At 44.2% G+C, this 15,133-nt stretch overlaps 1 protein-coding gene across 2 annotated transcripts; it reads right to left on the bottom strand.

Annotated features, from left to right (window-relative positions):
• Nucleotides 1-1,739: 1,739 nt before the first annotated feature.
• Nucleotides 1,740-13,654, bottom strand: LOC108157370 (protein obstructor-E). 2 transcript variants are annotated; one of them, XM_017289396.2, is made up of 5 exons: nucleotides 13,473-13,654; nucleotides 6,958-7,167; nucleotides 6,697-6,885; nucleotides 6,415-6,625; nucleotides 1,740-2,482 (listed from the first exon to the last, which is right to left on the bottom strand). In XM_017289396.2, the coding sequence occupies exons 1-5, from the start codon at nucleotides 13,513-13,515 to the stop codon at nucleotides 2,428-2,430; spliced, it is 708 nt and encodes a 235-aa protein (XP_017144885.1). In that variant the 5' UTR covers nucleotides 13,516-13,654; the 3' UTR covers nucleotides 1,740-2,427. The 2 variants fall into 2 exon arrangements, with proteins under 2 accessions (XP_017144885.1, XP_017144884.1); XM_017289395.2 differs by lacking the exon at nucleotides 1,740-2,482 and adding an exon at nucleotides 5,610-6,101.
• Nucleotides 13,655-15,133: the final 1,479 nt, after the last annotated feature.

The following is a 15,133-nucleotide window of genomic DNA, read 5'->3' as shown; positions in this document are numbered from 1 at the left end:
ATATTCCTCTTTTAATGTTGAGCCGGGGAAAATGTTTAAAATGAAAATGTGTGTCCTCTGGCTTGTTGGCCACCACAAGCGACTATTGGCATATAAATTTGGCACACACTTACAAAGATAATACTCGGACACGCAGACATGTAAATGTTATTGCAAGCATAATTTTCTTTGCTGCCATTTGCCGTGTATTGCTATTGCCACTGCCTTTGCCTCTGCCTGTGTTGCTTCTGCTTCTCCCTCTGCTACTTCTGGTACTGTCCGTGTTTTGCTTTGTTGTTGCAGTTGCAGTTTTTGCACGTTATACGAGCCATTTGCAGCAGCAACTACATGCGACTGCATTGCGGCAGTTGTTGTTGCTGGGTGTCCTGTGTGCGCCGTCAGGCCGAGGCCCAGAGTCCTTGTCGGTGTTGGAGTTGGAGTAATTGCCATCACGTCGCTGCAGCCAGGAAAGGCCGGTCTAGTCAAGGCAAGACAACACTGGAACGGAACGGAACTGTCCGCATCCGCATCAGAGGGAATGGGGCTTAGGTGGAAATATTCTAAAAATAACAATGCATAATTTACGTCTGGCCAGGTCCACAACTAATGTAGCGGCGGCAGCAGCAGCAGCTGGCAATGGAGAAAAATGCAACTGCCATCTGCCTAAATAATAAATAAAAAAGGGATATGTGAGAGAGAGCTGGCATTGGAGAGGCTGAGGTTGCCCTACTGGTCGGCGAGGCGGTTCATGCTGAAAGTTGTTGTTGTTGCTGTTGTTGCTGTTGCCATTGCCATTGTCATTAGCCGTTGGGCAAATAATTTACTTTACCACATTTACTTCGATAACTAACCATTGTGTTGTTGCTACTGCTGCTGCTCTGGCTGTGGCTCCTGCTCTTGTGCTGGCTCCTCTTTTGCTGCTCTGCGCTCAATTGTTGTTGTTGTTGCTGTTGCAGTGTCTATGGCGCCTGGTCGCCATTGTAACCACACAGACACAGAGTCCGACAGATACACATTGAATGTACACCAACGTTCAGGCTTGTGTGTGTGTATTTGTGTGTGAGTGGAGTGTGTTCCACTTATTGATTTCAATTAACATGCAACAGCATGTCTTCTCGTTGCATAGTTGCAGGCTGGCTGCAACATTCACTTGTCCTTTGTCCCCAACTGTGTGTAGGATGGTTTTCAATCTTTTCATAGGCTAATGTTGCACTTGTGCGTCGTTATAGTTTGCCTTTTGCCCCCTGCTGCCCCTGATGCATGCTGCCAACCGCTCCCCATGCGTCCTTTGTCTGCCGTTTCCATTGTGTTGCAAGCAGCAGCGCCAACCAACTCCGATGGCCAGCTTTTCAATAATTATCAATTTTGTGTGTTTGTATATTTTGTATTCCTAAGTTTATTTACTTGTTTTTTGGTTTAAGGCCTTTTCGTTGTTATTTGCTTGGCAAACAGTGCGTATGCGTGTTGTGTTTTGCGGTCAGCAGCGGCTCAAACTGCTACAGCAGTTGTTGTTGTTGCATAGTAAATTGTGGAAAAGAATTTGTGGAAATTTGGAAATCTGCCCAGAAGCCAGTCCGCTCCGACTGGCTGTGTTGGATGCTGACCTAATGAAAAATCCGATCCATTTGATTAAAATATACGAGTACATACGGATTGTTTTCCAGATTAGCACTGAAATAAGTTGAATGCACTCAATACTTACTCTACCTACATACATCCTAGTGGAGAAATACACCAAAAAAAGAAGGCTATTTATATAAGTCGTTCATGCATTGTTCATTTATATGCAAACTTAAGCCTAAACTGAATCTCTATATATGTACAATACATTGGAAGTTATTATAGCGTGAGGGGTAGGTATGTGTGCGGTTTCTGAGTATTTATTTAAATAAGTTAAATTTGACTTTTGTGGCGGCCGCTGTGGTAACTGTGGAATTCGCGGAACTCGCTGCTGGCTCATCAAAGGCTTTTGGCGAACTTAAGTCGACCGTAAGGCTTCCGCTCTATGGGCAACGGGCAGATTCAGATTTAGAACCAGAGAAAATGTAATTGACTACGGGGTCAAGCGTTATTTCTTTGTAGCTTTTTCCTCCACTTAAATGTGGCGGAGGCATCGACTATTTCTTCATTGGGTTTCTGCTTCTGGGTAGGTTTCTGGTGTGTTTTTTTGTGCTCAGTCTTTAAAGTCAACTGTACGATTCTTGTATATTCTGTATGCATACTTTACGCTTGTGGCAAGTCTGTCTATGTGTGTGAGTGTGTGTGGCAAGCATTTTAAGCCCACTGTTATTGTGGTTTCCTCCTGATCCATCCTTTGCTACGGGCTGCTGCTCCTTTTGTCGCCTCTCCTGTTGCCTGCCTTGCATTGACTTTCAGGCCTCAACCTCTTTATGACTTACATTCTGTACGAGTATGTGTTGGTGTTGGTGTTTTTCTATACGAGTATTTTTAAAAGCCCAACTTTTTCAGGGCCTTCAGGTCTACATCGCCATAGTAATCCTCGCTGTAAAAGGAGAAACAGGAAGTATTAAATAAATATAAATTCCTTGCTTTACGAGTACAACATGCAAAGGAACGTTTCTTTCTTGGGGCTGTGGCTCTGGCCTGGCTTTGATTTGTTTAATTAAATTGTTTTGTCTCTTGCCAGTCATGCTCTGAGGAATTTCTGTGATGAGTAAGAGTAGATGTGGGTATGTGGAGTCAGGACTTGGTTAACAAGTCGACAAAATGTGATTAGGTAGCGCAAAGAATTATTTTCTCCATGCTATATTTTTCTGCGACCAACTTCTGTTTAATTTGTTCCCTTTTTTTGTGATGCCGTGAGAGCCAGCCCTCAGTTTGTGTTGTTAATTGACAAAGGAAATATTTATTAAAACCGTAATTAAAAATAATATTGCTAAAATCTTGTTACGAGCAGTGGACGAGAGATAGAGAGAGAGAGCTGGGATGGAGGGGAGGGCTGGCAGCATGTACACAAGGATTTGTGGCTTGGCCAGATAAAATGGAATAGCGAAAGCGAGAGCACAAAAGCAACAGGACGTCAAGGATTAAAAGACGCTTGCTGGTTGGGTTGGGCTGGACTGGACTGGCCTGGGCTGCCTTCTGGCCGCAATAACAACATTATCAGCGAACAACAAATTGCCTTTAAAGCGCAGAAAACAAGGACAAGTACGACGGCGAAGCACGCCTCTTGCTGCAGAACATGGCCATATATGGAGCTCCCATCCCATTCCCAATCCCATCCCCAGCACTAGTCTTTTTCCCATTCCCGTTCGCTTCCGCGGCTCAGCTTTATATAAAATGCGCGCTGTGTGTGCGGCTCTGGACAGCGAATGACAAAAAGCGCAAGGCTATTAAATTAAATTAAATGGAATTGACCAAAAACCAAGGACAGCTATGGCTCTGGGCCAGCCCTGACTTGGTCTTGGACTTCTGCAATGGTTGTTAAGAAGTCACCACCATAAATGTTGCGGCTTATTCCTGGGAGTGATGAAGATGCGGATGATGATGAGAGAGCAGGGAGAGCAGGAAGAGCCCAACTAGGATAGCTCTGAGGATTGGGAGTTAGCTGCAAAATATGGCTCTTGTTTAGTGGACCGAAATTGTTTTCCTTTTCTTTTATTTACGTTCCATTTTGGATCTCTTGGCCAACTTAGAGCACTCTACTTCAGCTTGCCACTCTGCCCCCCGGGCGCCGTCCACGGCCTCTGTGCCCCTGTGCTGAATACTCGTATTGAGAAGCAGTTGCCGGCTCATAACTTTTGCCCGCAGTTGGTGGCAGCAACCTGCGCTCTAGTTTTATGTGCTTTCTGGGCGTTTATATCGTCATTAAAATTAATTAGAGTCAAAATGTTAAAGGGATTTCTTTGCCTGTCAGGGCGAGGGCTTGGCTATTATACATCAAGAGTTGTACAATACTCCACCCTACTCAGATTCAGAGTCAAAGCTGGTCTATCCAGTGTCTGCCCTTCTGTAGCGGTTTGTGGACAGTTGTGTAACTTTGTTTTTGTTTAATCATATCTGTTTATAAGATACTTTTATGTGCTGTGCGTTTGACGAGCTCCCTCTGCTTGGTTTGGTTTTTTCTGCCAACCTCAGCCACAAACATAATCAGAGCTCACAGGAAGGCAAAGGATTTGACTCATGAAAGCGGAAGGACGCTGCCCTGGAGCAACAACTTTTAATTGAAGATTGCATTCTTGCTGAAAAAAAGAGCTAGCCACAGCAACAACCATAGAGAGAGTGAGAGCATTCTAAAGGTTATTAAAGTAAAAGATGACATCCAGCGGTTGCTCTCTGACTGTATTGCAGAGTGGCATTAAGAGCTGAGCCCGCAGCAACGACAAACTGAATGGTTGCAAGCGACTTTATGCTTATATTTGCCCCAAAATTCGAGAGCTCTTTACGCGGCTTTCCTATGCCAAAAAGAGCTTAAGAGACACATACACAAAGCCATACACATGCACATGCACAGACACAGAAACACTCAAACGCGAACACATACACATTCACAGGACACAGCAGAAAATGTCCTTTAGCAGCCGAAGAGCAGCGACAACTTGTGCCTTGAGTTTGTATAGTTTTATAATTTTTATTTAATTAGTTTTAAAACTTTTTCCCAGGCTGTATGTGTGTGCGTGTGCATGAGCGAACCATAAATGCACACAAGCACAGGTTCACCCATACAAACAAGAGTACACACAAACACACAGTAAGGCACTCGCATACCCTTTCTGGCAATGCCGAGGAGCGAACGTTAAAGTTGCCAGCTTTTATGAGTTAGTTCGGGACGAAGCCATGCCCATGCCCTAGACCCTTCCCTTTCTTTATCGAGGTGCCAGTGTCCTTTCTAGGACCCTCTCTTTTCTGTAACCATTCCTTCTCTATTCTCTCTTCGGTCGTGTGTGTGTGTGCCTGAGTGTTTCTGGTTCTGCCTGCAATTGTGTTGATAATTTGAAAATTCATTTAAAGTTTTTGTATCGCGTTTTTGTTTATAGAATCTAATGAATAATTAACAAAGTTCTTGTGCATTTGAAAAGACGTCAGCGGCGACGGCGACGGCGACGGCGACATTGCCAAAGACTTCCTGGTCGCTCCCGAATGCCAGCCAACTTTTCATTTGCGGCAAATATGGCTGCTTGGCCTGGCTGGCTGGCAGGCTGGCAGGCTGCTTTGCTTCGAAAAGTTTCATGTTTACTTATTATTTACAGACTCTAACAACAAGTCGGCCAGAAAAAAACATCTCAAAAGTACACACACATAGACCGCAACCTATAAATAATTTACGAGAAATTCTATTTCGACAGAAAGTTTTTGGATTTGAGGAGCGCACTTTAAGTTTTAGTCGGCCCGGGAAATGATAGCGACTTACTGATAGATCAGTGAATGATACGTTAAATGATGTAAGGAAACGGTGAGACATTAGGAAGTTTTCTACGAGAACAACAAGATTTTCGTTTTTGTTTTTTTTTATATATATTTTTTGTTTTTCATTTTTATGTATAAAATAAAATTATAAGCTTATAAACAAGGATCACTTAAATGTACAAATCTCTAAATTTTACGCTTCATTTTGAAAGGATTCTTTCATTCCTCGATGTTCTTTTCTGTTCTTTTCTGTTCTATTTGTATTTGTTTTTTCTTTTTTGTTACCTTTTGAATCTAAAAACTTGAGTTGAAATTTTGATAGCAATGATTTGACGCAGAAATTGGTCTCAGATTGCGAATGGAAAGAGAGTTCGAAATTAGAAACACAAAATGGAATAGAAGTAAGGAGTAGAACGAGAATGGCAGGGCAATAGATCTGATGCGATTGGATTTATGATTCGAGGCTGGCTGAGTATTCTTTTTGTTTTTTGATGTGGGGGGACAGCGGGAGGAGGTGGTGGAAATGTTGAAATTGGGCATTGAGTTTATTGATCTTGTTGTATTGTAGTTGTTGTTCTTGTTGTAGTTGCTTTTGTTTAGTTATTTGTTGTTTTTGTTGTTATTATGTTTATGAGGAAGAGGAGGAGGCAGCTTTGGTTTTGGACGCGCCCTTGGTGCGACCTTCACTGTTCAATCCAGCTAGAAGTTCGCTCTTGCGGATGCTCTTCAAATCCAGATCGCCATAGTAGTCTTCGCTGTAATTGTAAAGGTAAAGGACCAAGGTAAAGAGATATGTCAGAACAGGCCAAGAGATATGGATATGTGATCTGTGATCTGTATGCAGTGGGTGAGGTGAGTGAGTGAGTCAGTGGAGAATGAAAGTTCAGACAGAGTAAAACGTGGTGTAGAGAGTGAGGCGAATGTGGGGTGTAGAGTGTCGGGTGTCGAGTGTCGAGTGGTGCAAGCGTGGCCAAAAATCTCAAACTCAAACAGCGCTCCCAAAGCAAAACAAATCAAAACCAGGTGCTAGCCTAAGAGTAAGGATATTTTTGAAGTGTCAACACTTACCAGCCGGGAACATCCTCGGGATCCTCGCAGTTGCCAGTGCCGTCACTGTCGCCGATCTTGAACACAGTACCGATGGGGCAGCCGTATTCGCGAGCAACTCCCTCCAGGCAGATGTAATATTTGCGGCAGTCCTCGGGATGGGCGTGGCGCGAGAAAGAGCCGGCATTCGCGATCTCACCGGCAGCAGGGCATGCAAAGCCATTGGCAACCTCTGCGAAGGAATATCGATGTGTTTATTTAGTAATCATCTTGTTTTAGGGGTAAATAAATTAATTTTCTCACCTTCGTTCTTGCACTCAGGCACCTGGTCAGCCCACATGCAGACGCGGGCGTCGCGATCGTAGGCCAGACCGGGCGAGCACTGGTATCTAGAGGGTTCGCCATTCCAGCAGTTCCAGAACACATCGCACTTGTTCTCATCGGGGAAGATGCCGTACAGGCGAGAACAGTGCGGCGTGGTGATTGGGGGCTCTTTTAAAATAATATATAAATTCCGATTAGTCTTCTTTGGGCTATTTTTTTGGACATATTTGGGAAACTCACCCAGCTCTGTGCGCTCGCCGCACTCAACATTGTGCAGATAGTCGCAGTTCTCGGTGAGGTATTTCGAGTCTGTGGCATCGAAGGCAAGGCCGTTGCCGCAGGTCTTCAGCTCGGAGACACCGTTGTCACACTTCCAGTATTTGTCGCACGAAGCATCGTGTGGGTAGAATCCGAAGTCATCGGGACATTTAAAACTACTTTGGGCCGCGGCTGTAATAGATGCAAAAAAGGATATGTATGAGTACAGACGAATATTACACTAATTTCTAATCGTTTGTCAAATATTTAACCCGAGCACGCAACACATGAGTGGCGCATGGGCCGATGACGCCCAGAATTGTCGGCTGAAAATGACTTCGAAATGTCCATGGAGTAGACATTGTTCCAACGATTGTTCGTATCAAACATATATTTGCACGCATATGCATACGCATATTATCATTATGAGGGCAAAGATAATGACGATGGGCCCAAGTCCAAGCCCAGCCATTTGTCATCTTGCCCAAAAGGCATTCACTTTAAAAAGTCTGATGTCTGACAGAGAGAGAGAGACAGAGAAAGAGACAGGGAGACGACGGTTGCCAATAAATCTCGAAGGCAACTTTCAGCAGAGACGTAGACACACACACAAGGATTGTTGACAGCTCAGGGCCAACTGCATTTACTTTTGCTTCGTCTTATATTTTTTTGCTTGTTTTTCGTCTGTCTTTTTGGATATGAAATTACACCGAACGATCCCTGGGACGGAGAGTTGAAGCACCTGAAACGCGCCACCAAGGACTTATCGTGGCTCCATACTCATACCCATCCCCATACCCACTCGTGTGAGATCTCTCTCGCTCTCTCATTATCTGTATCTCTTTGGCAGCTCTGGAGCTCAATGCAACCGCAGAGCGTAACGAACTAAATTGCATTTGTACAACTAACTAATGTGGTATTTGACGGCACTGAAATGTGTTTTCCATGGATGCGTAAATCAAATGGCAGCAGTCAAAAAATAATTACGACGTGTAGTCTGGCACTGAAAAGAATTCCTGACAAAATGAACAAAATATCGCCTGTCTAGCTGTTCCATGCCTCATGCCCCATGTGTGATAATCTAATTGCGAGGCCACAGCGTTGCGGTCACGTTTCATTTCCAATGTTCAATCAGAAGTGAGCATCAATTGCCTGAGCCTTGCCGAGCCATGGGCCTGGGCCTGCAGATAGTCCTGCCCCCCTGGGGGCATCAAAGGCCTGGGCAACCGCATGAATGCAACAATTGAATGTAGGGGGGGAAAAAATCATAGAAAAATCAACTGATTCGCTGGCTTACTCACACACACCGGCATAAACAACATGCAATATTCATGTTGTGTGTAAACTAATCAAATATCAAATTTTAGATACATTTACGAGAGTACCCTTGCGCGCACACACGACGGGACGGGCGAATAAATCAAAACTGTGGCATCGCATCGATAAAATTATACATAGAGTTTAATTAAAAACTGTTATTTTCGCTTCGTATTTATTTTTACCGAATAAATGCTGTATGGCCATATATGGCCAGTCGGCTTAGTCACTCATTTAGCCGGTCCGACCGCCCTGGCCGGCCGGGCTGAAACCGAACGGGAGCAGAGCACTGATTGTTTATTCGTTTTGCATTTGTTTATTGTAATTTTGTTAATTACGCAGTTTGTTCGTGCTCGAATCGAATTTTCATGAAATTTAAATGGTCATTTAATCGCTTGATCCACGAGTTTTGATTTAATTTAAAAATTCGAGGAATTTTGTACCTATTTTTGCCTCAGCCTTGGAATTTGTTTGAAACCGGCAAATCAATTAGCCAGAAATCGTATGAGTCGAGCAGGCAGACAGACAGCCATTCCCAAGCACTTAGCTGAGCAACATTCACCCAGCTACGTTTTCCATAATAATTTAGTTTGGTTGCCTCCGAGCTGCATCTGTAACTGTGCGGAAAAAGTGCAGTCTAACAGAAGGGCTACAATGCGACCAGCAGTAGCAGTAGCAGTAGCAGCATTGTTGCCCAAGCCACAGGAACGAACCGCAGCCGCGGCCCTAATGCGTTCGCACACCTGCCCAGGGTGATGATTGTGCACTTGCCATTGTGCCTGTGCTTTGTCGCGCTCGGTAAGTACCACATGTTATCTAAACAATTACGTATTTCCCAGCACCTCAGCACCTCAGCACCTGGCCAACGGTGCGAATGTGAAATATGTTTGCCAGGCCGTACCATGGAGGACGATACCATACCGGAGCCCGAAACAGCAGATCCAAAAGATTTCTTGTTATTTCACCAATCGTCTCGGTCGAGAGCTCTGTTGACATGACATAATATCACATCTATATTCGTATTCGTTCAGTGGGAGCCCGCAGAAGCTGCTGGCTAAACCAAAACGAAAGCAAAAGTATAGTCTAGTCCACATTCTGGCTTATGGGTGAGGAACCGGTTTAGCTGGATTCTAGACCAACTACTAACCCACTCTGGCCGGCCAGGCCGGTGTCTTTTGTTCTCGCCGTTGGCACACCTTTCAGTGGAATAGTTGGAATGGCATACGAGTCTGCGCTCACCACGTGATTCGGCGTCGAATTATTTATATGCTAGTTAGACAGATTGCCTGGTGTTGCTTGCTATTTAATTTAATTTACTGTTTTGCAATCATTGTTTTATCTATCAATACCGCTCTGTTAATTACATTTTTTGCTCGTTTTGCGCAAACAATGCGAACGGAAGGATTCAATCCTCTGCAGCAGAATACTCGTAGGTGTCTGTATTGAATATCTCTGCGTTTCTCTGCATGTGTTTGTGCATTTAAATAATGCATTTTTATTGACATTTCAACAGTACAACCGACATTTGTATTGGTCTTTTTGGTCGATTGCGCACCATTAGCCCGACCCGACCTCCCGCTGTCATTGTTGTTTATCATTTGTACATCCGCTCGTCCATTAACATAATCATTTAATTAACCAAAAATGTACACAGCAGTCACACAAGCTACAAACTTTATTAAGTAGCTCTATCACAAGGGGAAAAAACTCAATACGATAATGAAATTAATTCATGTTTCACTTAAATGACAGACACTGTCAAGATGCAAATGTACTCGTTGTAAAACAAATAAATTCATAATTAAAAAATTAACAACTGAATGCGTTTGGCAATTTGCAAATTGTATACATTTTCAATAATTCAAAGTTATACTATATTTTATAATTAGGAGCGAATTCATTCGCGCAAAAGTTCGAATCCCATTTGCCTCTTTTCTAACTCGGGGGCAAACATCTTCTCTATCTACAATCGTTGTGTCTTCTGGCAAGTATGGGTCTGCATTGTGTCGCCTTCCCAGAAAATATCATGACAAATGATGACAAATTTTCATTGCATGCCGACCAACTCAGTTGTCAGGCAATAAATATGAGTATCAACCGGCACCGAAGCGCATTGAACCCAGAATGGAAGACCGGAAGGGGAAGGGAGAGGCGAGAGCGGAGGCGTCAGCCTTTGGCATTCCAGCAAACAAATTCTGAAGCATTATGAAGGACTTCTGTCTCTGTCTCTGTCTCTGGCCTCATCCACATTATGACAACTTTTGGTGGGACGACTCATAATCGCCGCCTCTAGAGCGGATTGCAATCACAGGTTGGAGCCCTCTATTCTATGCAGCAAGGTGTTTTTTGTCTGGTGTGGTGTGGCACTTGTAAGAACAAGTATGTATCTATCATTTGCCTGTGGCAAATTCGCAAGTGTTCTTGTTGCTGGCGGTACTGACGTTACTTTTATCGTTGTTGGTATTGTTGTCTGGCCGTGCCACGTCTGCCGGGACAGCACCAAGACATTGCCGCCATATAAATCAAGAAAATTGCTGACATTTAAGCACGTTTCGTTAGAGTTTTAGCCTTCCAGCCCCAGCCTGGTCGGGGCTAAGGCTTGGTATTTACTCAGCCAGCAACAGCAATACCAACAACAGTCTAGCATTTCCGCTAAATGTAGCTGCTGCTGCTGTTGTTGGCTTTTTCCAAAAACTGTTTTTGCATATAGCGCCGCAGACAACATCGTAATGATATTTAAATATTTACCTACACTGTTGTCGGCATGTAGCCCCCCGTATGTAGGTTAATCTGCGTTTGAATTGCTTGTCTATTGTTTGTCTATGGCTCTTGTGCTCTTGTGGGTTTTCTGAGAGCCGAAGAGTCGATGGTTGAGAGGTGAGTGCTGAGTGCCGAAAGCCGCCGCATGTGCGTCATTCATTCCCATCCCAGCCCCAATCTCCAATAGTTTTAGCTTGTCATATATTGAGCAATAAATCCGTTTAGCCAAAGAATGCGACTTAACCGCTTTGGTGGGCTTTCCGCCAAATACATGCATTTGCTATCGAAAAGAGTTTTTTCAAATTTAACGCATCGACGATGCAGCATTTGAAAATTGATTTGCAACATTCGATGTGTGAGTGTCAGTCCCGTGCCGTGCTGTACAGCTGTACCGTGCCGTGCCCCACCAAAAGTGGCATGCAAATTGAGTTTTAAAAGCGTTGGCTTTCCTTGTTGCTTGCCCCACCATAAATCACCATAGATAGCCCTGGCAACACTGTGTGAGTGTGTGTGTTTGTGCTGCCCTAATGCAACCTATACAATATCCCTCTGCCACTCCGCCACCCCCCCCCACCCCAGCATGTCTGCTGCGGCCCTTTTCATTTGATTTTGTTGCCACAAAATAAAAACTTTTCAAGCGTGACTCGCTGCGCTGCTATTGTGTGTCTGTGTGCCCCTGCTGCCTGGTGTGTGGCAATAGCGAAATGGCAAAATTTATATTGTATGTCTTTTGCCACATTCTTTCTCGTTTTTTACCGCCGCTGCGGTTGGTGTTAGTTTTCGATACCAAACCGCAGCAGCAGCAAATGCAACACGAGAAACGAGAAAAACAACAAAAAACAACAAATAATCAAGAGTCACAGCACAACGCAACAAAATGCGGAAATTTATTGTGTTTTGTGTGTTTTTCGGAAATCTTTGGAACACTTAAATTGTTTATCGCCGTGATTAGCAGTAGTCTTGTTGCAAGTTTTTTGCTGCCAATTAGGAGAGAAGTATGTGGCTGTTTGCCTCTTTAGCTTTTCGAGCATTCAAGCCGAACAATAAGTGAACCAATGAAGAAATGAGCGAGTGCCATTGCATAATTAATGCCAACTTGAACTTGACAATGCTCCGTGCCGCACTCCACTGCCAACAGGCACTGCAGGCAGGCAGTTCATCAAAATGGGCCCATTAAACATTTATGTTTTGGCCCGTTGTTAAGTTTAATAACTCTCAAATTGTTGGTAATTAAAATTGAGCAGTGAAATTGCTTTGTGGCCATGCACGACTTGGCTCTGAAATGCATGGCACGCAATTTGCAAAAATTTTAGGTTGAATAACCAAAAAGCGATTGGCATTTGAAACGGGTTTTTGCGGGCAATCGGGGAGCGGCTGCTGCGGCGTAGTTAAAATTCCTTGGGCCTAGCCTCAACACGAGCCACAGCCCCGGCTTCTGCTTCTGCTTATTTCCCCCATTAGCTGGGTCTCGTAAACATCTTTTGTGACGATGATTATGGAGAAGTCTGAAAAGCATTTCAATGTCAATGTCAAAAATTGGCATTCGTCAACGATTCCGAACAATTTGATGCTCGTGACCACACCTCGTAGTTTGATGGAAACCACAAATTTTAATCGAGAAAAGGCTTGAATTAGATAACAGACGGGCCAGGCAAGGCCAGGCCAGGCTTATAACTCAAATCTTAATATCATTTGCAAAGCAGCATTACGCCAGCAACATTAACGGCATGCAGCAGCAGCAGCAGAATTGGTTGCAAAACTGAGTTGCAACGAAGCCGAACGATCCAGCGATCGTCTCTGTTGTAACTTCTCCCCCTTTTTAAGGCGTCGTCGATGAGGTAATGAAATCGATGCAAACCAATAGATACTCATTTGAGATACAGATACATATAGTAGATACGAGTACGCTCCCCATTTGTGTGTAAGTATATCCGTAACTGTATCTCAGTATCTTTGTGTGTAACTAGGCGCGGAAAATGCAAGCCAACGTGTCGGGTTCGAGTTCGGTCTCTGGCATGGTCTCGGCTTTGCCTGGGTTTTGCTATTTTGGCCGCTTGCTCAATTATGTACATTTCCCTCTGGTTTTGCTTCTCATTTTCATTGGTTTTTGCTTTTTACTTTTGGCTTTGCTGTGCTGTGCCCCCTGCGACTCCGTGTATAAAATTGGAGCAGCAGCAAATGGGAGATAGTTGATTTACTCGTTGCACAAGCAGAGGCAGAGCTTAACATTAAAACACTCTCGATTTTTACACTTTTCATCACTGCTGCCGCTGTCGCTGATGTTGCCACTGATGCTGCTCAAGTGTCCTTCGTGTTACGCAAGCGGAAAAGCTTTATGCATGACGTATGCTGTATTTTCCCTCAGCTTTCATTCTTTCTTTCTCTCATTTGAAATAGCTAGGCTAGCAAAAGATACATACCGGCTCCGAATAATGCAACAAACACAACGAAAAACTTCTTCATTTTACGATCGATTTGGGGCTTGGGCTCTTTCTGTGTGTGTTTTAAAAACTTGTTGTTGCTGCTGCTGGCGACGAGACGTAACCGCACTTGAAAAAATGTGTGACAGCGGGACCGAACGACTTGGACTGTGTGTGGCTGCCTGGCTGGTGCGGGAGCTTTTTATACCGCTGCGCATGCGCGCCCGCCGCGAACAATCCAGACGTTGGCGTTGGCAGAGCAGTCGACTAGCAGACAAGCAGACTAGCAGCAGCAGCCAAGCGACTGAGGCAGCGGCAGAAGCAGCGGCAGAGGCAGCGTCACGTCCACTGACATTGCAACGGTACAGCGACTGGGCTGGCTTCATAGCAGTCAGCTTTGTGTAGGCCACGCATTAACGCTGTATTGCGCTCCCTCTAATGCTTTGCCTCTCACTCGCTCTCTCTTTCGCTCACTCTCTTTCTCGCTCTGTTGTAAACGACTTTTAACTGTATTTGCCTGCTTTGTATGCAGGGTGGCAAAGTGTTGTCGCCGCAGCGCTGCTAGCAGCGCAGTCAGCAGCGCAGTGCCCAGCTCGACCATTGTTGTGGCTCAAGCCATTTGTCAATTGATCTGCTCTGCCGGCTGCTGCTTGCTCTTTCTTATACCCTATTACAGAGGGTGTTATGGCTTTGACGAAGTAAAACTGAGTTTTATTTGTAATCAGCATGATCGTCAACATTTTGGCCGATACTTTACAACTACCAAAGTCATTGCTGCACTTTCGTATCACAGTAAGCTCGCTAAAAAATATCAGAGAACTGCCACGGAAATGATCGATCTGCTAGGGTATTTTTTGGTATTTTTTTCGTTTTACTTTTGCTGCTTGCGCTTTGCATTTTTTACTTTTCTTTATTGTTTTTTTATGGATTTTTTTTTAAGGTGGGGGTTGAAAATGGAATTTTGCCTGAAAGTTCAATTCATTGCGAGTGTGAGTGTATTTGGGAGTAGTTTGAGTGAGTGTGTGGGCTACTTGTAGCATTCAATTTGTATCTGCCGCTAATTATATCCCAGGGTTCGGCCTCCTTCAACTAAGCCAAGAGACACACCAAATTTCAAAAATATCAGATTCATAATTGAACTTCACCTTATTGGTTTCTGATCTTGCTTCAGTTAGGGGTGTGTGTGCGTGTGTATCTGTATCTGTATCTGTATCTGTATCTGAGAGTGACTCATGTTCGTGGCATTTTTCGTCTGATCTAGTCATTGCTCATACGTCCCATGGTCCCTGCATCTGCTCCATAGAATAATGATTATTAAAAGTTAATCTACACAATTAACATGAGATTTCTTAATGTGAAATGCAATGCGATGGTCAACCGGTGGCGGGCAATGCAATGCATGTCTCCATTCCGCTCTGAATGCAACTTACAATATACATATGTATGCACATATGAGTAAACAAATAAACTAACATCGAGAGCCATATAGCCCGGTAGTCACTCGACTGGATGGCATTTAAAACAGGCCGTCATCGGACACAGCCAGCGCCAGCCAGCCCAGCTCGGTGCGTGCAAGTAAAAGGTAGGCCAGCCAGTTGCTGTTTTTGCAATGGAAGTTGCAGTGGCAGCAGCAGCAGCAGCAACAGCTATTAAAACTGACC

This window comes from Drosophila miranda, chromosome 2 (genome assembly GCF_003369915.1).
Source record: "Drosophila miranda strain MSH22 chromosome 2, D.miranda_PacBio2.1, whole genome shotgun sequence".
In the NCBI taxonomy this organism is placed as follows: domain Eukaryota; kingdom Metazoa; phylum Arthropoda; class Insecta; order Diptera; family Drosophilidae; genus Drosophila; species Drosophila miranda.
The sequence above is the reverse complement of the archived record's forward strand: the minus strand, read 5'-3'. Positions and strand labels throughout refer to the sequence as shown.

Excerpts from the sequence above, each read along its gene's own strand:
- LOC108157370 (XM_017289395.2), bottom strand. The coding sequence starts at position 13,515 with ATGAAGAAGTTTTTCGTTGTGTTTGTTGCATTATTCGGAGCCG. Across the intron at positions 6,626-6,696 it reads GCCTGAGTGCAAGAACGAAG|AGGTTGCCAATGGCTTTGCA; the intron begins GTGAGAAAATTA and ends ATTCCTTCGCAG. Across the intron at positions 6,102-6,414 it reads CCCGAGGATGTTCCCGGCTG|CGAAGACTACTATGGCGATC; the intron begins GTAAGTGTTGAC and ends TTACAATTACAG.